General features: G+C 41.6%; 2 protein-coding genes across 3 annotated transcripts; one reads left to right on the top strand and one right to left on the bottom strand.

Moving 5' to 3' along the window:
* The first annotated feature begins 3,494 nt into the window (after positions 1–3,494).
* Positions 3,495–18,119, top strand: tpp2 (tripeptidyl peptidase 2). 2 transcript variants are annotated; one of them, XM_086071553.1, is made up of 29 exons: positions 3,495–3,707; positions 4,884–5,012; positions 5,179–5,274; positions 5,652–5,756; positions 5,837–5,961; positions 6,038–6,201; positions 6,306–6,460; positions 6,541–6,617; positions 6,721–6,848; positions 8,061–8,309; positions 8,391–8,506; positions 8,597–8,768; positions 9,560–9,717; positions 9,789–9,865; positions 9,965–10,063; positions 10,160–10,322; positions 10,885–11,001; positions 11,078–11,178; positions 11,257–11,353; positions 11,431–11,568; positions 11,672–11,916; positions 12,139–12,217; positions 13,874–13,912; positions 14,547–14,698; positions 14,776–14,872; positions 14,989–15,119; positions 16,402–16,645; positions 16,746–16,865; positions 16,954–18,119. In XM_086071553.1, the coding sequence occupies exons 1-29, from the start codon at positions 3,543–3,545 to the stop codon at positions 17,041–17,043; spliced, it is 3,828 nt and encodes a 1,275-aa protein (XP_085927679.1). In that variant the 5' UTR covers positions 3,495–3,542; the 3' UTR covers positions 17,044–18,119. The 2 variants fall into 2 exon arrangements, with proteins under 2 accessions (XP_085927679.1, XP_085927681.1); XM_086071555.1 differs by lacking the exon at positions 13,874–13,912.
* Positions 18,120–19,804: 1,685 nt separating this feature from the next.
* On the bottom strand, positions 19,805–24,310 carry mettl21ca (methyltransferase 21C, AARS1 lysine a). The gene is made up of 7 exons (XM_086071556.1): positions 24,203–24,310; positions 23,903–23,963; positions 23,673–23,821; positions 23,485–23,602; positions 21,672–22,327; positions 20,429–20,546; positions 19,805–20,354 (listed from the first exon to the last, which is right to left on the bottom strand). The coding sequence occupies exons 2-7, from the start codon at positions 23,934–23,936 to the stop codon at positions 19,963–19,965; spliced, it is 1,467 nt and encodes a 488-aa protein (XP_085927682.1). The 5' UTR covers positions 23,937–23,963; positions 24,203–24,310; the 3' UTR covers positions 19,805–19,962.
* Between the last annotated feature and the right edge of the window lie 1,969 nt (positions 24,311–26,279).

Here is a 26,279-nt window from a genome sequence, read left to right as displayed (position 1 = left end):
AAGTCCTTAAACTAAAAATACTAAAAAGTAAAAAAGTTTTGTTTTTTTAAGTGTCAGTAATATATGAAACCTGTAATGAAAACTTGGCATAGTAAAGCAAACATTTTGGTATGTTTTTTAAACCAGCTAGCATTTGCTCAGGCTTTTACACTATCAAAACAACTTCCCATAGCTGGGCTTACATTGCCAACTGACCAACATATGCTATTTGTCCTCACTAGACAGTGCTTCATGCTTTTGGACTGTGTGAGGAAGTGGGTTGATTACCAAAGTATTGGTACAGAACCTGACAGACTAGAAGATTTAAAAAAAAAATCAAATAGTTTGTCAAATTCTTTTTCATGACAGAATGCTTGGTTTGGTAGTGGGGGTTGGTCACACTAGGCATTAATCAACCCCCTCAACACAGCATAGTGCTGATGGCTAAATTATACAGAAAAGGAACAGCCCATAATTATGGGCTTTTCAGAAAGTATAATTTTAGCTGTTGGCAAGGCTGGTCACCAAGCCTACTTGCTTGAATTTAAACCCATCTCTGAGCTGTGGCAATAAATGATCATGTTTCCTGCATCCTCAAGTGAAATGGATTGCAGATGTGTTCTAAACAGTAAAATCATGAATCGAGCGATTAGATCCATTATCATTACTGATGGACTTTATTTAGCAAGTTGTGGTGTGGCCAATCCACTTTTCCCGTTGACACTGTTCTTGGGACAGATTTAACAGATGAAAGTCCTACTGAAGTGTTGACCTGTCCTGTGGGACGTATGTCTCGAAGGGATTTAAGGCCCATTCAGGTGGAAGACTCATGGCTATTATCAACCCACGCTTGAGCCTATTGAGCCACGCCTATGAGACCATAATGGCCACCGTTCTCAAAATAACCCGGCGCTGGTGCGGAACATACGACTTCAGCTGGCCAAGCCAGAGATGTGGGCGTAAAGAGCGGTTGGACTTCCCCTTAACCAGAAATCACAGCTTGCTTCAGCGATGAGATTAGCAGTGACTGCTTTAGAAAAGCTCTAAAGCTAATTAGCTTGTATCTCTTGCAGCCTGCGAAACAAGTGTGAGATCAGAAATCACACTCTCCACATAGCTGTCCGAGTGTGTGTATTTGCCTACAGCCTGGACTGGTCACAGAAACCGCCAGCCATTCACTGTCACATTCACACGTTACTAAAGTGAACCACGTTGCTTGCGCCAAAGTCAGGCGAAAGAACCACTACACGATCAGTGACCCTGGATCTCAGCCTTTGCAGAAAAACAAACAAACAATAATTGTGTACCAAGATGGCCACATCCTGCAGCATCTGATATGCATGCTTGCTGCATCACATAGGGAAATAATGTTTAGAACCACATTGTATTTTAACGTAGCTGTTGTGACTACACCCTGTGGCAGACCACAAGCCTGTGAGTGAAACTGTGTGCACTTTTTTTTTTTTGCTTAAGATTTTAGACAACGGGAGGTGCCTCATTTAACATAATGCAAGTTTCTCAGCTATCGTACAGGAAAAAAGGAACAATGTAGCCTACCTGTATCCTAAAATTTGTATATATATATATATTTTTTTTTTTACAATGTGCCGCCAAAGACAGAGGAAAGAAATTGTGTCAAATTTAATTTGTACAGATTAATGAGCGGGTTAACCAACTACCACAGTGTTTAGGGCGTTGTCACACTTACAATAACTGTACAACCACTGCGGTGTGTGCTCGTGCGCACGCCACACCTCATAATGCACAGACATACATGACTGTACTTTCTCGCTGAGTGGGGACTGAACAGATGGTGTTTGACATGTACAAAGTTAATCTTTCTCTTGCATTATTCTCCATATAGGGCTTGAATCAAATCAGAGTACCTCAAAATCTGATGTGATCTGCGATCAACAAAAGGAACACTGCGAAATGTGCTAAGGAGATAAGCCTATTTGTTATTTTGAATTTGTATATGTGTTTTCATTCATGCAATCTGTTGGGAGATGCTTTCGACTTGTGCTGCAAAAGTTAAGATAACGACAGGAAAACATATTTTTAATTCTATTTTAGGCAACTGTCAGATAAAATCATATGTATTCAATATGATGTAGCCTATTATGATGATAATTAAGATGTATATTGTATTCCTATAGGGATGAAAAGTAGCAACAAAGTATTTTCAAGGGTTTATGGATTCAGTGGAGTTGTTGGATCAAGTCAAACTTTTGAGAATAATCTTATCCAAACACTTTTTTTTTTAAAAGTGTAATGATATGATAAAATATAGTGTACAGTAACAGTACCTTATCCAGAAGGAACACGCAGAATGGTGAGGTCACATGTATGCTCCAGCCTCCAGCACATGGGCCACCCTAGCGAGGGTAAGCAAATAATGGACGACTATTAGTATTATACTACCACCTAGTGAGCAGACAGCAAAACATATTCCAAAAGCATGTGGATGAAGTCAACATTGAACAAATAAGGTTTGTATTTTAGTGACAATAAACCAAATGCCTTTTCACCCAATACTAACAGTTTCTAGGCAGATTATTGACACATTGTAACACATAAACTACTTGCATTGGTCTCAATATCTTTTAAAATATTTTTGTCAAAGTATAATTAATTTCATTTTGACATGTAATCTTGGGGTTTCTATGCTCCCGAACCAAAATCATATATATATATATTGTGTGCAAATAAGTTAGGCCTTGAAGTCTGTTTGTTTGTCCAAGTGAAAATAATTGAGAATATTATTGATCAATGTTATGCATGCAATGGGATCATTTGGAAAGTCGAAGTATGTGGAGAAAACACACAGAAGCATGGGAAGAATTTAATTTTTTTAAATCCACAGTAGGTCGCCGCTGATTCATATCCGCAGTGAGATGTAATTTTAACTACGAACCCACCTTGCTGCATGTGTATAATAATGCAGAGTGTTATATAATCCTCTGTATATAATACTGTAGTACTGTAAATTATATCACGGTGTACAATAACACACACCCCTTCGAATATATGCAGTTAGAGATTGAGCCCTGCTGCAAATACTGATAAAACACAGGTAATCAACACCCCATATATTATGTTATGTTATGTTATGTTGTGTTATGTTATGTTATGGAGGAATCACTATAGAGCTGCGCCATCTTGTGGGATCTCAAAGTCTAATAGAAAGTGCACAAAATAGCCACACACCAATAAGGGAACTGGAAACCGATTTGGTCGCAAAATAAAAAAAAAGTGTTTTTTACTTAACAAATTATTATTAAACAAATTAATTTAGCGAGTTATGTGTCATTCCCACATTACACACAGTGAAGCAACTTGACAGCATGTACTACAAACACTGTGTTTTAGTCCTGTTTAGCTACAAATATTTCGCTAAAAATGTAACATGCAAGTACGTTACGTTCAGTAAAGACAAACAGGTAGGTCAGTAAAGCTCACGTGACTGCTACGTGTTGTGTTGTGTCCCTTTAAGCAATTCTCCTCCACTCACTCTGTCCAACAGCGCTTTAGCATTTCGCTGCTGTCATATCGCTCTTCGAATCATGGCTACCCATTCAACCGAAGAGCCGTTCCCCTTTCACGGGCTGCTTCCCAAAAAAGAGACCGGCGCCGCGTCCTACCTAAGCCGGTTCCCCGAGTACGATGGCCGGGGGGTGCTCATCGCTATCATGGACACCGGGGTTGACCCGGGGGCGCCCGGCATGCAGGTACAACTCACCCGGCTAGTTAGCTACAAGCTAACTGGGAGCAACTGGAGCGAAAGGCCACATAATCTGTACAGTCACTAGCTAGTTAGCTAGCTGAGCTGTTAGGATGGACAAATGGAACACATACTGCGACATTACCATTGATACAAGGATGACAACTTAATTTACACAAAGAAGCGCATTTGTTGCCTCTTCTTCCGTTCTCACTAATGATTTACCGATAGAGACGAGTTGACGAGAACCGTTACTGTAAGTTAGCCTTTTCGCACAATAGCTCCTAGCATACAGCAGTTGATTGACTTTTAGACAACTTGTGAGTATTTAATTTATTTCGTGTTATTTACTCAATAGGATAAGCGGTGTGTAAAAGGCCTGGATGTTTGCAAGTTTGACAAGACATTTGATTTAGAAGTACAGTACTCACCACGACCATTTTTTTTATTGTGACGTACGCGTACTGTAAATTATACGAGCTAAATAAAGTAGGACGAGAATGATTCAGCTGTATTTTCCAATTTTATATTTTTGTTAAGCCTCGGGGTAACAGTGCACACTATTTTGTTCCTTTTGACAATAAACGACATCAGCTCTGGTCAACATTGAATCTCATCGTGAAATACTATATATACTGTTTATTTAATGCAACGTGTATATGCAGGTTACACGTAATATCCTGCAACGTGATGATATTGTAGAAAGTTTACTGACTTGATAAATATGACCGCTTTGTTTTGTAAAGGGCAGAGATTGAATCTGATCATGTATATTATGTACTGTGCCCTTAATGTGTTTCTGTAGGTTAGAAATTCTACTGTTTATATCAATAGTGAATGGACCGCTTTTTATATAGCGCTTTAACTACACCATATGGTGCCAAAGCGCTTTACAATGCCTCTCATTCACCCATTCACACACCAATGGCCGACTGCTGCCATCGCAGAGCGCTGTCAGATCACTTTGACGTGGTCACCAGGGGTGAGGATCAAACCCACAACCTCATGGATGGGAGACCACCACTCAACCACTGAGCCATGTCGCCCCTTATACATAAGTTGCATTCAGTTTCACATACAGTATACTGTTGTAGTGTAATCATTGCAATATTTTACTGTGGATCTATAAATACTTTTCTACATATTCTGTGTACTGACTTGTGCTCTATGTGTTCATCCTCAGGTGACAACAGATGGGAAGCCAAAGATTGTTGATATCATTGACACAACAGGCAGTGGTGATGTGAACATGGCCACGGTGGTTGAGCCAAAAGAAGGGACTATCACTGGTCTATCTGGTAGAATATTAAAGGTTTGTAGATTAATACAGAAATCATTTATAAACAACAACAAAAGTGTGCATTTATGTGTGTATTACATGGTATTTTAGCGCACTCAACTCTGGTTTTGACTCAGTCCCATACCTCTGGAATTATCCTAAAAATATATATCATAGTGTGTCTTTTTCTGTCATCCAGATCCCTCCTGCTTGGGTCAACCCATCAGGGAAGTATCACATTGGAGTTAAAAATGGCTATGAGTTCTTCCCTAAGGCCCTTAAAGAAAGAATACAGGTAAGAAAATGTTGTAGTGTATTATTACGCTTCACTGGGTCAGTTGGCTGGCGACCAGTTTAGTGGTATGGTTGGTTTTACTAGATTATTATTAGTAACACAGTAAAAGTGTTATACAACTTTGTTTTGTAGTGTTGTAACTTGAACAATGTTTGAATGAAATAAAACATGGCCACAATTGCAAGATGTAATGGCATTATCAAGTGTCGAGTCTGTATCAGCAGGTACTCAAATGTAAGTGCTCGTACTCGGTCTGAAGAAAGGGGCATTTGTGCCTCATTTATTCTTTGATCGCATTTCATAGTGACAGTGTTGATTTAGATTCAGATAATTGGACATCCTCGTTACATAAGAGAGAACACTGTTCTACGTTGCAGAAAGAGCGAAAGGAGAAGATGTGGGACCCGGCACATAGAGCAGCGCTAGCTGACGCCTGTCGCAGGACAGAGGAGTTTGATCTCTCACACCCCACTCCAACACAGGTAACAAGAATGATCCATCACAGAAATGATCTATTCAAGCTGCTTGCGCTCATGTCACTCATCGTGCCTTATGTCTCCAGTTAGAGAAGTTACAGAGGGAAGAGTTGCAAAGTCAATCAGAGCTGCTTGTTTCTCTAGAAAAGAAATACAGTGATCCCGGTCCTGTGTATGACTGTGTTCTTTGGCATGACGGTGTCACATGGCGGTAAGGCCAAACATTGACTACGTCGATGTCTCCAATATCCTTCATAAGGTCCTCAAATTGTTGTTTGTCTGTTAAGGGCTGTAATGGACACCTCCGAGTGTGGAGAATTGTCCCAGTGCACTATTTTGAGCTCCTTCAGAGAGTCACAAGAATATGCAACATTAGGGAACGCTGAAATGCTAAACTACTCCGTGAATATTTATGATGAGGGAACCACGCTCTGCATCGTCACCAGTGGAGGTAAAGCATATAAAAAACCTGTTATCGTTTGTAATGCTACCGTTTTCCACTAAAAGGAAGTTCTTCTTGAATGGTTTGAAGTATGAGAACTTGTGTATTTGAAGGTGCTCATGGGACACATGTTGCAAGCATCGCAGCAGGTTACTTCCCAGAAGAACCAGAGCGGAACGGGGTTGCCCCTGGTGCTCAGATCTTAGCTCTGAAGATTGGAGACACTCGGCTCAGCACCATGGAAACGGGCACAGGACTTATTCGAGCAGTACGTTAGTTGGATTTACACATTGTCAGTTAGCTGTTGATAATAAACTAATCGATTTATTTTCTTGCGCCTATCCAAAGATGATTGAAGTGATCAACTACAAGTGTGACTTGGTTAACTACAGCTACGGAGAAGCCACCCACTGGCCCAATTCAGGGTAAGTGTTGTAAAGTTGCAGCAAAAAAAAAAAAAAAAAGCCTATTTGAATATCAATTGATTTGTTATTGTTTACATCTGGGTTTTTTGTGTGTTATTTTTAGGAGGATTTGTGAGGTTATCACGGAGGCTGTACAGAAGCACAATGTGATATTTGTTTCAAGTGCAGGAAACAACGGCCCCTGCCTCTCCACGGTGGGCTGCCCCGGAGGAACCACCAGCAGTGTCATAGGTAAAACTGTCGTGTCTTAAGATTTTTCCCATATGAACAGCCGAGATCAGATTAATCTTATTTGACTAAACTGGAAGTCAACCTTGCACATTTCTTGACAATAACATGTTATATGTGACCTTACTAATCTAAACATGACGTTCTGATTAATATAACATTTTTGGAATGTGAGCTATGAAGCTAAATTCAGCCGTTTTTATCCATCTCAGGGCGGCCATTTTGCCACTTGCTGTCATATCACTCTGGGCTCAGGCAACAACCAATCAGAGCTCACCTGTTTTCTGAATCCTCACTGTGATTGGTTGTTACCTGAGACGTGAGCGGCCATTTTACCACTTGCTGCCAACTGGAGATGACACCAATATGGGGTAGATGCCACAAACTTCCGGTTTCCACACATAAGCGGCGTTTTTGGCCACTAATGGCCGCGTTCCATCACTCCCACCCCCAACCGTGTATCAACTCTCTGGATTGCTTCGGATAACTGAGACAGACACACTACACACTCGCACCCGTCGATGGGAACGCGCAACCGGGGGGCACAAAGGCGGAAGTGCAAGAACTGGGACGCGGCCCACACGTCGCAAACAGGAAACGGAAACAAAGCTGATGTGTGAAAACCAGGAAGTCGGAAGTCCCGCCTCCTCTGTGGCATATACCTCAGGCTCAGGCAACAACCAATCACAGCTCATCTGTTTTCTGAAGCTGCACTGTGATTGGTTGTCACTTGAGACCTGAGGAACATTAATGTAATTTTCGGTCGACAGCAAATAGCAAAATGGCAGCCCCCTGAGATGGTCAAAAACGGTGGCTTTTGCTGCTTAACTCATATTCCACTAACGCAGTATTAAACAGAATACCATATTTAGACCAGTGGAGCTGCATAGAACATATTATTGACGAAACAAAACAAACAAACAAGGTATAGGGGATGGCTAACTAAACAAACGAACGAAAGGGGGGCAAATACACACGAACAGCCAGACCGACCAACGAACCAAGTGGACAAACACACAAAGCCAGACAGACAGTCGCCCTGACCACCAGCCTTTTAAGCTGTAGCCAATAATGACCACAGCTGAAGCCGATACACCCCACACACCAAAAACAAACTCATGTTGACTTCCCCTTTAATACATTATCAGACTAGAAGTGTCATCTTTGGAAAATGAATGCGCGCACACACAAGTCTTCTGCATATCCTCTCCTTAGGTGTTGGAGCCTATGTGACCCCTGACATGATGGTGGCTGAATATTCTCTGAGGGAGAAGCTGCCTCCCAACCAGTACACCTGGTCCTCCAGGGGCCCCAGTACAGACGGTGCACTCGGGGTCAGCATAAGTGCCCCTGGTGGCGCCATTGCGTCCGTACCCAACTGGACTCTTCGTGGTACCCAGCTGATGAACGGGACGTCGATGTCATCCCCCAACGCTTGTGGAGGCATTGCTCTGGTCCTCTCTGGTGGGTCAGAACTTCGTAGTACTTTTTGCTGTATGGTCTCGCAGAGCCATTCATGCACGTTTGTGACTTTGCATGAGACAGGGTTAAAACAGCAGGGGATACAGCCGTCTGTTCCTGGAGTAAGGCGAGCACTGGAAAACACAGCTCTGAAGGTTGATGACATTGAGGTGTTTGCACAGGGCCATGGAATCATTCAGGTAGCTGACCTTTTGCCTGCTGGTAGTTTCTTACTTTCATTGTATTATGATGTCATTGTTTGCACTGCTTATTCAATCTTCTGCGGGTAGGTGGACAGGGCATTAGACTACCTCACACAAAATGCCTCCTTACCCACCAGCCATCTGGGTTTCTCAGTAACTGTGGGAACACACCGAGGCATCTACCTCAGGGATCCGACACAGCTTTTGTCGCCCTCAGACCACGGAGTAGGAATTGAACCAATATTCCCTGAAAACACGGGTATGTTCTCCTTGCCTATCATCCATATTGAAATTGTGCAGTGGTGATGAGCAATGCCTATAGTTTGATGTCACTAGCGTCAGCAGAATCCTCATACCTCCCCCCAAAAATTCAGGAGATCCCCCAAAATAATATTTGTTAAACTGTCAACATTGTGTTGTCCAAAAGAGAAAGACATTTTCAACACTTAAAATTATTAATTTGTAAGCATACTCCCATACATGTGGATTGACCGACAGGGGGCGGCGTGGCTCAGTGGTAGTCTCCCAACCCAGAGGTTGTGGGTTCGATCCCATGCCATTGCGACCACATCGAAGTATCCTTGAGCAAGATATCGAACCCCCAGTTGCTCCTCATGTGCGTCGTCTGTAGGTGAATGAGTAGTCGAATGTAAAGCGCTTTAAGGGCCTTGTAAGGTGGAAAAGCGCAATATAAATGAAGTACCGTTTACAATATAGATTTGTGAAAAAATGTGAAATTGACCAAATTGTGACATAGGAGGTTGCGACCTCGACACCATCAATATATAAAATCTACATTATCAGAAACCATTATCACACTCTCATCGAAATTCACATTTGATATTGTCATTTCTTGATCTTTTTCTCATCCATCCGTGTTTGAAAGGAATTCTGGATTAGGATTAAACACACAAAAATTGCCACTAATAGTAGCCATTCACTTACTGATTTTAGTTTATGACATCATTAGATTGAATCCACAGCAGACTTGTACAGTACATACTCATGTTTGCTCATGTTTCTTCACACTGTATTTCTGCTTCCTTCCAGAAAACACTGAGCGAATATCCCTGCAGTTACACTTGGCCCTCACGTGTGCAGCCCCGTGGGTTCAGTGCCCATCTCACCTCGAGCTGATGAACCAGTGTCGTCATGTCAACGTCCGTGTGGATCCCGTCGGCTTGAGGGAAGGGGTGCACTACGCAGAGGTGGGCAAAAATAGCCAATGTTCTACAAACTGTTAATATGCATGTGGCAATTTACAGTATACCTTTTTCAGGTATGTGGTTATGACACAGCAGCGCCTGGTTGTGGGCCACTCTTCAGAGTCCCCATCACAGTTATTATTCCCACCAAGTAAGATGATACTTTTTTTCCCCCCCACTTTCTCTCAATAACAGCTTTGTGAAAATGTGTGTGTTTCACAGTTATTTCTCTGTCTTCTTTATCCGGCAGATTGGCAGAGAGTCGTAATCATGAGTTGTGTTTCAAAGACGTCCACTTCAGACCAGGACAGATTAAACGCCACTTCATAACGGTGCCTCAGGGAGCCTCCTGGGCAGGCATGTTCTCCTTTCTCTAACGGCTGAAAGAAGAAGCTCGAATACAGTGTTGCTGTTCTGACAATTGTTTGTGGCATCTGCTCTTCACCTCTGCAGAGATCACGCTGACTTCTCATTCTGGAGACGTGTCCTCAAAGTTTGTTCTGCATGCGGTGCACCTCGTCAAACAGAAAGCGTACCGAGCTAATGAATTCTACAAGTTTTCGTCACTTTTGGAGAAAGGCTCACTAACCGAATCCTTTTCTGTGCTGGTTTGTAAATTTGTTTTTCTGGCATCATTTACTCTGCATGAACCTTCATGAAGTCAAGTGTGTTGTAGTTGAAACCTCCATAGAAAATTTAAAGTGGAAGTTAACCTTAAATATTTATTGACAATAATATGTTATATGTGACCTCACTAGTCTGAACATGACATTCTGATTAATATTTCATTTGTGTAATATGATTTATGAAGCAAAATCCAGCCATTTCTATCCATGTCAGGGGGCGGCCATTTTGCCACTTGCGGTCGACTGAAGATGACCTCAATAATTGTTCAGGGCTGAGGCAACAACACATCACAGCTCACCTGTTGTTTGAAGCTGAGCTGTGATTGGTTGTTGACTGAGACCTGAGCAACATTGATGTCATCGTCAGTTGACCGCAAGTGGTAAAATTGTAGCATTTTGCTACTTAACTCATATTCCACTAACACAATATCAACCAGAAAACCGTATTTAGAATAGTTAGATTTTTTCCGGGGGGGGGGGGGGGTGACTTCCCCTTTAAGTGTAGGGTTACTAATTCAGTTATTTTGGTCCCCGCCTTTTTCAGTCTGGTAAGATTGTTGAACTGTGCATTGCCCGCTGGTGGGCGAGTCTGGGAGATGTCACAGTGGACTACAACATCGCGTTCCACGGTCTCAATATTTCTCCTTCGCCGCTGCACATTGTGAGTGGAGCACTGTCACGCATATGAAAAATTTTTACACACCGTCCGTGACTCCTGCACCTCTGTCTTTGGCCAGAATGCGTCAGAGGGAATTACGAGTTTTGATGTGTCATCGCCATTGAAGTATGAGGAAGTGTCTCCGACTATCACCCTCAAGTCTTGGGTTCAGCCTCTCAGGCAAGTTCACACGCTAATCGTTACCTTGTTGCACCAATTTGCTGTGTTGTTTGTAAATTATGTTGTCCTCTCCTCTAGGCCCATTAGTTCAAAGATAAAGCCTTTGGGAGGGAGGGATGTTCTACCCAACAACAGGCAACTTTACGAGATTATTCTCACCTACAGTTTTCACCAGGTACCTTCCAATGCCGGAAGCATACAACAGTCCTGACGTTTTTCAATCTCGTTGTATTCATAACTTTCTCTGCGCAGCCGAAGAGCGGGGAGGTCACACCCAGCTGCCCGTTGCTCTGTGAGCTGCTGTATGAATCTGAGTTTGATAGTCAGCTGTGGATGCTGTTTGATCAGAACAAGAGATTGCTGGGTTCAGGGGATGCTTACCCACATCAGGTAACTTTTTCTACATGCATGTTTTCAATTTATGTTTGTCCTTTTGCCAGCACAGTGGTGCTGGGCGTACCTGTAAATATCAAGCGCTTTTCTCCCCCTCCAGTATTCTCTCAAGCTTGAAAAGGGCGACTACACAGTACGCCTGCAGGTGCGCCATGAGTTGTCGAGTGAGCTGGAGCGGCTAAAAGACCTGCCGTTTGTCGTCTCCCATCGTCTGTCCGCCACCCTCAGCCCAGATGTCTACGAGACGCATCGAGTGGCCCTCCTGGCCAAGAAGAAGGCAAACTCTGTCACCCTGTCACCGGGGGCCTCGCAGCATTTCTATGTCACAGCCTTGCCAGATGACAAGTGAGTTCAAAGGGATGATAACAAGTCCATGACGGCACATTTAAACTAACCTAAACATTTTAGCAAAAAAATAGGTGATTGGACACATTGAATTTGGTTTTATGCAAGAAATGTGTCAGTTGTGTCTAAATTTGTTGCCACTTTAAATTAGGGACGTACATCTGTTCGGAACTATAATTGTGTTCTTTCTGTCTTTATTCTCATTTTCTGCCCTTCCTTCAGAATTCCAAAGGGGACAAGTCCGGGGTGCTATCTTTCAGGGTCCCTTGTTGTGGCGAAGAGTGAATATGGCAAGAAAGCAGTGAGTGACTTGAGTTCTTTCATACAGTATCTGTTCTCCAGACCAGTAGTCAGTCCTGCTGCTCAGAACATTTGCTCCATTTTGATTGGGGAACAAATATTGTAACAGTAAATATGCCATAGATTAATTATCGCTGTACAAATTTTATACATTTATATATATTTTGGGTTTTTACAAATCTATACTTTTGGTCTGTCCCCATCCCCATGTGCATGTTTTTATAAATAAACTTATTTTTAAAATTTACTTTTTATTCTTATTGCATAAAAATAAAAACATTGACAAAAAATCAATACAATAAAATTTGACAAGTTTAGAGTGTTGAAATGACTTTCTCCTTTAGAAAATAATTGATAATTGCAGAACAAACATGTCATTTTTGGACTTTTGTGATGGTTTTGAACATACAAAGATTCAGTCCAACACCAGTGAATGATCCTGAGGATGAGGGTTGAAATAGGGTCCTCCAAAGCTTTTGATATATATATATATATATATTTATTTATTTTTGGTCCTTTTAAAAATTTGTGACCCTTTCCGGTCGCCGTTGATGTGGGTCTTGTGTTTATTGCATGTCATGTTTTTTGCCTCTCCTCACTCATTTGCCCGACATCTGCTGTCATATATATAATGTCGCCCATGTGCCTCCTCGACGCATCTGGTTTTGCTAGTTTATTCTATAATTAGATGACATGTCATTGGTCATATTTTAAGCACCGTGTCTGTGGCTCACATGTTCACTTGTTCATGAGGAAAGACAGGAGTTCCACGGGGTCAAATGGTCATGAAATAAAACCTTTGAGGGGAAAAAATAGGCTCGCCAGTATTTAGAACAGTATTCCACAACCTTAATTGAGCCAAGGCACACATATGATGTTGCATTAGAAAAAAAATGTCATGACAGACCACCAAACAAAATTGTGATCTTGTCTCAATTTACTCACAAATTAGTATAATTAATAGTTGAACACAAAGGTATGAATCACAAAAGGTGGACATCCTGGTAAATTGGACCAAATGCAACCTAGTGGAGGAGCACCTTAATTATTTCACCTGTCATTCTATCTGACTGGCTTAGATGGATGAAAAAGGATACATTATTTGTTGGAAATAAATGATAAAATAATAATAAATCAATAAAATGAATACATTTCTCACGAGCTAAATAAAATTCCGATAATTTCCCGCAGCAGGCTTGATGATTTCTCATGGCATACTAATTGTAGTTGAGAATTACTGATATAAAACATGCATTATAATGGACATACGTTTTATTTGATGTGGAAGAACTTGACTGGCCTAGAGAGAGTCCCGAGGCCAACACACTCCAAAATATTGCTGGATGTCCATTAAAAAAAAAAAAAAAATTTAAAACTCTTATGTGGCAACAATGCAAAAGCCATTGATCACTTATTGTTTGCATTGAAGCTTATTTTTCTGTCCTCATCCAAAAGGCACATACATCCCAATGTGTGTTGTTTCGTACATGGTTAATTCAGAGGTGATCAATCAGAGTGTACGAGTGTGTCAGCAATGAAAATCTTAACTTTTAGTTTAAACATTTTTTGGGCAAAAATGTTAACGAAAAATCAAAAAGAATCCTTTGTGGTGTGCTTGTGTTGTCTCTTCCTTACTGTGTGCTATTCTGACCACCAGGGGCAGTCCTCTGCAAAACGACAAAGAAAGTTTAAAAAGGTACTGGATGAGATAGAAACTTCGTACAACAGAGTGCCCACTGCTCTTGTGGAAGTTGCTTCGACTTCACTTTAAAATTGCATTTGTTTTATTACTTCTACTTGATCTGTCAAAGTATGCCAATGTGTATTTTTAGAAGTACAGTATTACAAATGAGTACATTGGAAATTCTAGTGATGAGTGAAATGAGTACCGACTTGGTGAACATGGTACCAAAGTATTTTTTTCTCTCTCTCTCTCTCTCTCTCTCTCTTTCTTGTCAGCACTAAAAGTTGGTATTCGAGAGCTCTTCCTCAACAAAAAAAAAAAAGGGTTATTGATATTTTGTTTGTTTTGGGTGCTAAATTGACCCAAGATGGCTGTGCTACCTGAGGTCAGATTGCAAGATCCACATTGTCTGTCATTGCAGGGTGCAACCAGGATTATATTCAGACTTTTTAGGGATTATTGTCCTCTTATCAAATCATGAAACGTTTTATGTTGTACGTGGGCACGCCTTAACCCAACTGATGTGAATGATTCGGCTTGCTAACTCAGATTACATTGCCGCCATTTGTTGTTGCAGTTGAAGATGTGAGAGTGAAAATTGTATGTAATTGTTATTTAATGTTGCAATGATTTGTGTTTTGTACAGGACCTTGTTTCAGTCATCTACCATCTGATCCCTACACCCAACAAGGCGAAGAATGGCGGGAAGGAGAAAGACAAGGATGCCGAAAAAGAAAAAGACGTAAAAGAGGAGTTTGCTGAAGCCATGAGAGACTTGAAGATTCAGTGGATGACCAAGTGAGTATAAAAAAACTTAACATGCCTTATTTTTGGTGTTGTTTTAAGCCATCCAAACTCTTTTTTTGGTTGCTCAGGTTGGACTCCAGCTCAATTTATGATGAGCTTAAGGAAAAGTACTCTGATTACCTTCCTCTACATGTGCAAAGACTACATCAGCTGGACTCTGAAAAGGTCATTAGTCATCATACATCCGTAGCGGGTTTGACTGCCAATGGTTTGTGTGATTAAAAAAAAATCCAAATCAAAAATACAAGCTAACATGAATTCAATTTTCATTTTCTATTTAGGAGCGTGCCAAACGTCTTGGGGAGGTGGTCTCAGCCGCTGACACGGTCGTCTCCCACATTGACCAGACGGCCTTGGCTGTTTACTTCACCCTGAAGACGGACCCGCGACCCGATGCTGCTACCATTAAGGCGTACGTGACACTCAACTCCAACTACACATTCAGTTGCCCCCCCATCAAACACATTGCAAATACTTTTTTTTTTTCGGTGGAGGGTAAAGGATTAATATTTCCATTTATTTCAATGAGGACAGATGATTTGAGGAAGAGATAGATCGATATGTTTTTTTTTTCATGATTTACACAATTAATAGTAGCCAAGGTGGCCGATAACTGATATTTGAAGCCGATATACATTTTCAGTGAAAAAAGGGGAAACATTGCCGTCAATAAAAAAAAATAAAAAATACAAATCCCAATCTTGACTTTGTTGTAATGTCTTAAAGCATGTTTATTGAACAGATTTTCAGACTTCAAAATGTAGATTTTTATTTTTTTATCTTAGACAATATACTCTATTTTAAATCTCAAAAAAAAAAATGTTCAGGGAGCTCCCAAGGTTATCAGTACGTCTTAAAAAGTTACATGGAAACTTATCAAAGTAAATACCATAGCTCTGTTTTTCCAAAATTTAAAAAATCCTGAAATTTTAAACTTTCACATTTCTTTGCTTTAATGTCAAACAAAAACAAAAGGTTCCGAAGGTTCCCAGGGTCAGCAGTATCTCTTAAAAAGTTAACTGAAAATGTAAAGAAATAGTTCCCTGAGATTAAAATGGTTTTAGATTGACCTTTTAATTGGCCGTCAGATTTTCAAAAAAGGCAGATACCGATATTCGTCAAAATGCCCAATATCGGTTATCGTCTATCCCTAATTTGAAATACAAATGTTTTGAGCGTGGTCTCAGAACAGTGGTTCTTAAAATGGGTTCAATGAGTCTGTCTCAGGGGTTTGACGGAGGTCAAGACTCATATAATTCGTGATGACGCGCCCCGCTTGGCCATCATTGGCTACAGGTGATCACGCTACATTGCTTGGCGTATCTGTGCTGTAGGAAATTTGGTGCGCTCAGTAGCAGTAGTAGTTGTGTGATTTCTTTATTATTTTAATCCCTTCATATCTTGAGCTAAAAAAAGAAAGTGGTCGGACGAATATGTGCAGTATAACGGAACGTATGGTGTTCCACAGGGTTCATTTCTGGGGCCTCTGCTGTTGCCAGATTCAATGAAAAGGCTACTTTCCCTGTAAAAAAAAAAAAAAATCACCAGGAAACCTTATACCTATGTCATGAATTGGGGGGATGTGGGGGAGGAATCATTTTATTTTTCAATAAAGAAGGGTGCGGTGAATGTGCATATGATTACCTCCCACAAGATTAATTTCCTAAGTCAAGACCTTCCTCTCCATGTTTCAGTGACATGGAGAAGCAGAAGTCATCCCTGCTGGACGCCCTGTGCAGGAAGGGCTGCGCTCTGGCCGACCAGCTGATAACCCTCGCGCCTCAGGAAAGCGGCGCCATCGCCACGGGCCAAGGTGACCCCGAGGGAGTTTGCGAACAGGAGGCGAGCAGTTCTGATGACTCAGCGCAGGCTTTGGCCAACATTCTGACAGAAACCTTCTGGGAGGTGCAGAAGTGGGCGGAGCTTACTGAATCCAAGGTGGGTTCAGGTTTTGTCCAATTTTGACCTGGTTTGCAGCACCGTACTTAAATATTTATCTTGTGTTGTTTCTGTTGAACGAACAATTTCTTTCTTTCAGGTGCTGATGTTTTCCTACAAGCACGCCCTCGTGAGCAAGATGTACGGCCGAGCCTTAAAATACGCCTCGAAGATGGTGGAGGAGAAGCCCAGCAAAGAGAACATGAAGAACTGCATCCAAGTATGAGCAGCATCAAACATCATATTGATTGATTATTTGAACTTGTACTCAATTTCCATGTTTTTTTTTGTTTTTTGTTTTTTTTTAGCTGATGCGTCACCTCAAATGGACGCACTGTGCCACCTTCACTGAAAACTGGCTCCCTGTCATGTACCCCGCAGACTACAGCCCCTTTTAGAAATCACACAAACGTCATGCCACACACCTGAAGCGTCACATCAGTATGATCACCCCGCTCAGGATCCTGCGGAGAGAGGACCCTCTTTTTGTTTTGGTCTCGGACAATGAAAGACGGTGCGCAGCTACCTGGTCATTTTTAAAAGGACTCACTGAGCATCTGTCGTTGATTCAAGTGCCACCAGCACCACAACAAAATGGTTCAAATTCAAATCTCTCTTTCTATACAAATCAAAGATTTGTAGTGGATGCCACAGTTCAGTTTTTTGTGGGGTTCTCTTTAGTCTGGCGTCAGCTCTCATTTTTGCTCACGGTTAGCCTTTTTTTTTATCTCTGAATTTTCCTCCCAATCTTCAATACTCGACGTCTATGTGCCATGCTTACCGGGATGTTGAGTTCACTTAGTGGACTTTTAGGATCTGACTTTGCTCGAATGAACAGACCTCAGAACTGAAGCAGTATTGCGGTGCCTTGCATCCATGTACCTTTACTGACGTGAGGGGGCTGGAAAGCTGTGGTAGGACTGGAGCTGGGGGGTTTATTGGGGAGGGGGGTTTCCCCCCCTCATGTCAGTCCACACTCAAAGCAGCATTGAGACACTCCGCTCATCAGCCTCTGGCGTCCCAACGGGCCACGGTCTCATTTTGCGTCACGCCGCCGCCGCCGCTCCTCAAGGTCAGCTGAGCTACGGCACGTGACCACCTAACGGACCTCCGCTGTGGCATGAAACCAACTTCGCTGGTACACGTTCACGCGCTCGTACATGTTTCCCGTGCAGCATTTGAAATGTTGCTTGTGGACACCAAGACCTAAATGATGTACATACACATAGCAAAGCATAGTACGATGCAATAAGTATATACTGTAAAACTAATATTCTGATTGATGTATTTTGCATATTATGCATGTCTTGTAGGATTTCAGGAAACATGATTTTATTTGGAAGCTAATTATAGTTTGAAGAATTTTAAAATCTCAAGCATTTGCCATTTTCATAGGAGTGTGTGTAAGTTGAATTTATGGCCACCATTTTTTTTGTCAACTGAGCAGAAGGATAAAGTGTGAGTATTTGCTTCAGCTGTTTTTTTGCATGTTTTTGATATTTTACCTCAACTTACTTTTATTACTCACCGATGGCCATTTTGCATATGATACTGTTGTTTGACCTGTGGATGTATTTTCCATCAATTTTCCATCCATTTCTTTACAAATGTGTTACATGAACTGAGTTAGTTCCATTATGTGTAGTGAAAATGCACAATTGCATTTATTCATGCATTTCAAGAATATGCAAAGGGGATTTGGTGTGAAAGATGTCAAATTGGGAAGGATGTTGTTGCTACTGGCCAGTAATGTTTTATAGCTCAGCAATAGACTGCTACTCTCCTTTTTAAAATTTAATGACTGTTTAAAAAAAATAATAATAATAATGAAAGTTATCCTCTAGCTTGTGTAACTCGACTTGGATTTGTTGAAAAGATGACCATGTCGCTCCATTTGTAATTACAGGTCATAAAAAAAATATTTTTTGGGGGAGGACAGTTGATATTTCTGTTTTTAGCTGTCACTTTTTAAGCCAGGGCATCTGATTTTTGCAACCCATTTACAGTCATCATGGAGTTGTGCACCTGAAGTTTTTATTTAGTTTACAACGTTGTGCATTGTTGTTCCTTTACCGCCCCATATGTGTGGCTTGGGTCAGATTTAAAAAAAAAAAGAAAAGAAAAAAAGTTCAGGGTTCTGCTATCTTCGCACGTGTTGCTATTGACAGTCTCTTTGAAGCAAGGCCTTAACTTCCACCACTACTGAATGCCGTCCATTTGTGGCACCAAACAGAATCCTCACGTTTCATTCTCTGCTGGTGTCAGGATATTAAAAAAGCAAAACAAAAAGAAGCTTATGCTGTTGTTTTCTGACTGAAATGTTTTAGGTTATGTATTCTAGCGAAGGGCCAATAAATTATTGGTATTTAACTGATTGTTCCTAAGAGACTTTTGTCAAAAAGGAAAAAAAAACAAGATACAAAAAGATCTCAGAGATGGAACAAACACTCAAGTAAAATCATTTTCACGAAAAATAAGTGTTTACTGATCAACTTTGATGATGTAAAAAAAAAAAGGGGGGGGGGGGGTGTAACCTAAGTATTCATAGTTCTATGGCGCATCAAACCATGAATATTAATTAGGTTGCCTCTTGGTTGTTTAATTTTGGTGTAAAACAATTCATCATTTATATAAAATAGCTGTTCTTCAAAGTACTGTAACTAACAACTAAAGTTATACACATTTTGTCACTTGGTGTCAACTAAAAAATGACATCACAGTGCCTAAGGGCTCATGCTGCATTCGAGAAAAGTGGGAAATTGGAACTTTTCCGACTTCATACGAGGAAGTGTGCAAGGAACGCCCCTTTCGACTCGGAGATCCGAGTTGCAAAGTCGGATTCCGACTTCACCGACCGGCTGCAATCTGACATCACTCGAAAATGGCGACCCCGAAAATTGAGACATGGACTGGGAATGGCAAAACATAATTGACACGATAATAAACATACAGTTGTTGTCTATTTATTATAACATTCGAAATACCGACTGTGTGAACCAGAACAACAAACAATCGATCGGAATCAGACATCTTTATTGTTTACATTTGCCTCGAACGCTTTGAGGCCAGAACTGCGACAATCCAAGTGGGATAAATCCGACTTCCTACGTTCCACAAATGCAGCATTAGCTTGCAAAGCAGGTGAGATGTGATAGTCGTTATATGCTGTGGTTCTGTTTGGAAAAATATCTAAAAATCTTGTAATTGCACTTGGAAGACAACAGCATGATGATATCCAAGGTAGCCCATCGTTTTTTAGCGTTGACGATGTTAGCGACTTGAAAATGGAGCTTTTATGAAAGTTACTCTTCATTCAGTCAGCGGATGTCTCTGCATCTTCCCATGTAGATCTTCATCTCTCCATCTTCGGCGAGCAAAGTCGTTTGGAAGGCGTCCTTGAATGTGTCCGTAAACGAGAGGTCAGACTCCAGCCTGACCTTGTTGGCCCAGATCACGCTCGTCCCTGGTTGGCAAAAGTGCTTCATGGTGGCCAGAAGCTCAAGCAGGTAGTCGTGATGGTAGGCCACATCTGCCGCCAAGACGTAGTTGTATTGATGCTCAGATGTGGGGTAGGCGTGCTCCAAGTCACCCCCCCATGGCAGAGCTACAACAGTGGGCGTGTACCTGCAACGCCCGTTGATGTTCCTCATTACATTGGACCTGAGGTTGCTTAGCACCTCAGGTAAGTCCGTCGCTGTGACTGACGCTCCTGAGGTCACAAATTGTAACATATATCAGACACAGTATTAGTGGTTTGTGCGTGTGAGTGTGACCTGAACTCACCAAGCAGACTGGCCACAATAGTGACCAGTCCTGTTCCGGCTCCCAATTCGAGCACACGTTTGTCCCGGAGGTCCACTATGTGCCTGTTGTTGTCCAGGAAGGAGCACAGAGCGAGCGCCTGGAAAATGGATAATGCAGTCATTCACACTGACAATTGATTAGGGAATTATAAACCCATTCATCTATTCTCAGATTTGTTTTTTAATATATGTTTTTAGGGGTGTTGCTTTCTTTTCTTTTTGTTGTTCTTTGTTCATTAAATAAAAATGCATATTGGAGATTTACACAGAATCGTATGGCATTCACTTGAAAAAAAAATCTTCAGAATTTTTTTCTGAATAACTTTTTGGAGGGGGTGGGAATAATTTTTTCCCTATTTTTTTTATATATTTTTTATATATTTTGTGTGTGTGTTTCATTATCTACCCCCCCCCCCAGATTTTTTTTCTGTTTTCATAATACTGGTATTTTTTTACTGTTGTTTTTTTGGAATATTTTATTTGATAAGAGGAAAAAATAATTTTTTTAAATGAGGGGGAAATAAAAAAAAATTTGAAAAAAAAAAGCTCCCTAAAAATACTTAGAAAAACAGGATTATTTTTTCCAAGTGAATGCAATACCCTTTCCTAGGTTTATCAGCGTTTTTTTTGTGTGTGGGTTTACCCCCCCCCCAAAACTAATTTTTTTGCACAAATACATCTCAAAAAGCGCCGTCAATTATACATGAATTCGTGCACCGCCCCGGTCCCTATCTCCCACAAATGACAGGGTTTCACTGTATAGTTATATGTTGTAATATCACCATTCACCACATGATGGCAGACATTTTATGAACGCTTTGCACCAGAAAAAAAAAGTATACCAATACATCTCAGTATATAGTTATTTTTGGATTTTTCAAACCCTTGTCGGCGAATCTTTAATACATGCATTGAGCATTAATTATGGTATGTACTGTGATGTACAATTGTTAAATAAAAAACAGACACATGCATGTAATTTGTCCTTACTTAAAATTGTATTTTTGTCATACATCTGGTTTGTGGCCCCCAAGTAGCACTGATGAAAAATTGTGGCCCCCCCTGCAGAATTCGAGTTGCCCATCTCTGATTTAGAATCTTCAATTAACCTAACACGCATGTTGGAAGTTCATGCAGATGGCGCACAGTTACAACTGAGTCCAGATGCTAACCCCTGGACTTTTTTTTTTTTTTTGTCTCTGAGGCAGTATATCGTTGCTTACCGCTGGCCACATGACCGCTCCAAACGATTCAATGGATTCATGAATGACAATGTCCTGTCCTCTGTAATGGTACACATCTCTCCCAAAGCTGCTGTTGACGCACGGAACCCAAGCTGATATCCTGCCGGGCTGCGTTTGTCTCAAATCATGGACTTTCCCTAAAGCATATTGTCGCAAAATTTCATGGCAACAGTCTCCCTTTTCTTGGCTCATCATTCCCTCCCCTGTCTCCTTTCCTTTCCGAAGATCCTGGATTTCCTCTCTCTCCTCGCCATCTCCGCACGTGGCCATTAAAATAATCAAAGATTCCTCTTCTTGCAGCAACCTCGTGTGAAAGAGCCTCTTAAATTGATCCAGAAACGTATTGTCCGACTCCATTCTGAGCTTGTTGGCCAAGATCAAGGTGGTCCCTGGCTTGCAGAAGTGCTTCATGGTGACCAGAAGCTCGTCCAGGAAGCCGTGGTGGTAGACCACATCGGCTGCCAGGATGTAGTCGTAGCGATAGACCGACGCCGGGTAGGTGCGTTCCAGGTCGTAGCCCCAGGACAGGGGGGCAACCTGAGCTGTGTGTCTGCAGCGCCCTCTGGTGTTTTTGCTCAGGTTGTATCTCAGGTTGCTCAGAACGTCTGGAAGGTCTGTGGCGGTCACCCAAGCCCCTGTAGACCACATAGGACAAGGGATGGGCAATTTAAATGCTGGAGGGGGCCACACATCGGACCACGCACGTCCTAACCAGATGTGTGACAGCAATTCTATTTTAGATATGGAGAAAATACGCGCTTGTAATATAGTTCATATTTCGTAATACATTTCTCACTGCATGTATTAAAAGATCCACTATCCTAAGCCAATAAGAACAAAATAACCACATAGCCTACTGTGAAGGGCAGCACAAAACAGCTGAACAGCAAACCAACATTAAGAGCAATAAGTCATTTTGTAAAAAAAAAAAATCCACAAAAATCTGCTCACTCAAAATTTTATATTTTTTTAGGTACTGTGTTTGTCCTCCGTTGTAAGCCCTGTCTACCATCTAGTGGTGAATGGTGATATTACAAATTAAAACTACAGTAAAGTCGCAGTTTGGCTCTCGTATAATTGCATATTCGCTTCTTTTCAGTATTTTTTATTTTTTTTTCCTAGTTATTCCGGTATTTTTCTCCTCCATTCATAGAAAACGTATATTAAATATTTTTCAACGTATTTTTAGTTTTTGTTTTAAAAATTTTGGGGGGTTTGTAAAGCATGTGAGGATTGGGGTCTTGATGCAATCTCAGGCAGGCTGAAAAAAAACGTCTGCCTGAGATTGCATACCTATGTATCTCTGGTCAGGAGGGTCATAGAGCTACAAAACCCATCCTCAATGCTCTGCCCCCCCCCCCCTCCCCGTATTCACTGAAAAGTGGATTGGACAAACAGAAATGGATTTAAGGGGGGGATGCAATTTCAGGGAGGCTGAAAAAAAAATCTGCCTTAGATTGCATACTCATGTATCTCTGGTCAGGAGGGTCATAGAGCCACAAAACTCGTCCTAAATACTCTCACCAGTACCATCCGTATATGATGAAAAGCATTTGAGGATTGGACAAACAGATATGAATTTGGGTGGGGTGGCGTGGGTGCAATCTCAGGCAGGCTGAAAAAAAAATCTGCCTGAAATTGCATCCTCATGTATCTCTGGTCAGGAGGGTCATAGAGCCACAAAGTCACCCTGAATACGCTTACTCGTAAATGATGAAAATTGTCAAATCAAAACAAAATTCTCCCCCCTCTGCCACATCCGCACAAGCGCCTCCGAGTGTGTCTCATCTACCGAGGAGCGAGGCCACAACGGACAGCAGGCCGGTCCCTGCGCCGATCTCCAGTACGGCTTTGTCCATGAGATTCAGCTGGTCCCGATGAGAGTCCAAGTACTGACTGAGAGCCAAAGCCTGGACGCACGCAGTACGCACGACATTCATGCAGTCTCACATTCCGGAAAGAATTACCAACGAAACTCACCGCAGGCCATATCATTCCTCCGTAGGAGTCCAGACCCTCCTGGATGACGATCTCCTGCCCGACGTAATTATACATCTCTTTATCCGCCCTCGAGAAGAAACACGGGGTCCAACCTTGTCTCTTGTGGACATCTTCACTGTGTGACTCCTCTGCATGACGCGAAGGAGAAAACATTTTTTTTTTCCCACATGGCCGACTTCCACGTGAATCTGTGAGACATGACACCTTACCCATCTCCTCTGGTTGCTCTTCATCTTCCTCCATCGTCACGACAGTTCACTTCCCCCCGCTCTGTGTTGACAAAATATCCGTACAAAATGCAGTATGGTGTTTGACAACCAAAAAAAGAAGACATCATTTAAAATATATATTGCATACAGTTATACATAATCAACATCGTTTACATTTTAACTTTAAAGGAAGCTCGCGCAAAACACCGGTAAGAGACATTTTCAGCTATTTGTTAAAAGACCTCGTCCTCCTCCTTCCTCCCTTTCTAAATCCCGCCTTACCTTTGACCTTTAACCTACCTTGCTGTATTGTTTTAGCCCGGAGAGCGTTCCGGCTTGCAATCTGCGTGCGTCCAGCGATATCAGCCTGCGTGAGGGGTTATAGGGACCATCTTGGTGGACACTCCCATCATCCTCATCATCGTCAAAATCATCACAAGGGGCACGTGTGTATTTTTAGAACTGCAGCCGTGATAAATAAACACAAGCAGATGATTTGCAAGGCAGAATGGCAAAGAAGTGGCACGAGACCAGAAGCGGGCAATGAATCTACTTCCTGCCTTTGTGGCTTTGTGGGTGGCCGGCTAAATTTTCTGGGTAGAAAGTAACGAACAACGTGAGCCCTGTTCGCCAGCTCGAACCATTCACATCGACAACAGACGTGCTCACTATGCTAAAAATACTTCCAAACATTCTTTTTTTTTTTTTTTTTCTTTAAAGAGCTCAGTATTGTTCATTCGGAAATTTCATCATCATTGCTCTTTTATTTTTTATTTTTTTTATTTTTTTATTTTTTGTGTGTGTGTGTGTGGGTGAGTATGTGTATGTGCGTGCGTGCGTGCGTGCGTGTATTTGTTAGCTCACCAGAAAACCTATTAGAAAAAATCTCATACCGTTCACCTAAACCGAACACCAGGAGACCCGAGGGGACCAAAGAAAACCAAGGAAGGTGAAATCCAGCACCGACCAGACACCCCCCACCAGAACTCCCAAACATTCGTTAACACTTTGGTTCACAATTTATGTGACGAATGAGAAGAAAAATTTTGTTTTTCTTGTCACTTCCTGCTAATTGTACTGGAAGCATGTAAGCACCCTGAAATGTGGCGCTGGCGTCAGTTTCTTCACCAGATATTGACGGTAACTGGATCGGGCTCGCATGTAACCGGATCGGGCTGGCAGCCGCCTGAGGGTGAAAAGTAGGACGCTGCTTCAACATAAACTCCAATTAGAGCTCCCTCATTTACTTGTTCTTTAACCTTTGACCTCAGTTCACACCCAGGCAGGCATCATCCACTTTGATCTATGCACATTCCAAATACAGAACAAACCCGTCCATGCGTTAGGTCATTGCTCTACTTTCATTGTTGATGTGGATCAGCCTTATATAGGGAAAAAAAAAAAAAAAGATAAGACTTTGAAAGCTGATGACAGGCAGCAAATGAGTTGTGCGTTTACAATGTGTGTGCGCTACTGAGTGTTTTTTTTTTTTTTTTTTTGACAGACACACAGCAGCCCTTTGGTCCGGTGGGATCAACAAAGCTTTTTGCGCTTTAATCCAACGTTCCGCTGCGGCACTCTGTTGGCCAAGCCAGGTTCATTCCCACACGGCAAAAAAAATGTTGAGGGATTTTGGATTCATAAATTGTGTGACAGCTTTCATAAGTCATACAACTGGCAAGTTGCACAAAGTGTCCGGCCCATGTTCATGTTACCAAGACTGTGCTTAAAATAACATTTCTGGCGCTAAGCAGGAAAAAAAAAAAAAAAAACAGAAGCGCTTGAGAGAGAGAGAGAATGCATTGCATTCAAAACTCATATTTCAATGCAGATCCTAATAGTCAAACGATGCCCGTTGGAAAGATCTGCAGCGTCCTTTTTTGCCCAGATTCTTGCCGATGTTTTGGTCTGACCGGCGGCGTTTAGAATGAGAACAACCCGTGATCTGTCAAGTCGGCCCTCAATCTCTTGAGTAACAAAGTGCGGCCACAAGATTAGTATTAAAAGACGTACGGTATAGCATTACGCAGCCTTGCACAAACATGACATTTTCATTTGTGCTTCCAAGAGTGAACAGGAAAAGCTGAACAAAATGGATGGGTTGGAAAAAAAAATAAACATGGCTGATAAGGACAAATATGGCTTCTTCTCCAGCAGTGGTCAATCTCTAAAAAAAAATGCTCCATCTAAAGGACTGGAGTAGAATATAATATAATATTGTATAAATAACATGTCGTTGAAACAAAAAGTAACCATCCAGCATCAAGAAATGCTTTGAGGACTCAATTCCATTTTTTTACAGAAATTTCACAACCTCTAAAACATTCATCTGTTATACAGAGAAATGTCAAAACATATTCCAAAAATATTTGCGCAA

Source organism: Leptonotus elevatus, chromosome 3 (assembly GCF_054856555.1).
Source record: "Leptonotus elevatus isolate MCC_2025b chromosome 3, RoL_Lele_1.0, whole genome shotgun sequence".
Classification (NCBI taxonomy): Eukaryota; Metazoa; Chordata; class Actinopteri; order Syngnathiformes; family Syngnathidae; genus Leptonotus; species Leptonotus elevatus.
The sequence above is the reverse complement of the archived record's forward strand: the minus strand, read 5'-3'. Positions and strand labels throughout refer to the sequence as shown.

What these genes read in the sequence shown, in the direction of transcription:
- tpp2 (XM_086071553.1), top strand. Translation starts at nt 3,543, where the DNA reads ATGGCTACCCATTCAACCGAAGAGCCGTTCCCCTTTCACGGGCTGCTT. An exon ending in AGGGCCATGGAATCATTCAG is followed by an intron (nt 8,507 to 8,596) that starts GTAGCTGACCTT and finishes TTCTGCGGGTAG; the next exon opens with GTGGACAGGGCATTAGACTA. An exon ending in ACATGAAGAACTGCATCCAA is followed by an intron (nt 16,866 to 16,953) that starts GTATGAGCAGCA and finishes GTTTTTTTTTAG; the next exon opens with CTGATGCGTCACCTCAAATG.
- mettl21ca (XM_086071556.1), bottom strand. Translation starts at nt 23,936, where the DNA reads ATGGAGGAAGATGAAGAGCAACCAGAGGAGATGG. An exon ending in CGTTGTGGCCTCGCTCCTCG is followed by an intron (nt 22,328 to 23,484) that starts GTAGATGAGACA and finishes TGTGGTCTACAG; the next exon opens with GGGCTTGGGTGACCGCCACA. An exon ending in GAGCGGTCATGTGGCCAGCG is followed by an intron (nt 20,547 to 21,671) that starts GTAAGCAACGAT and finishes TCCATTTTCCAG; the next exon opens with GCGCTCGCTCTGTGCTCCTT.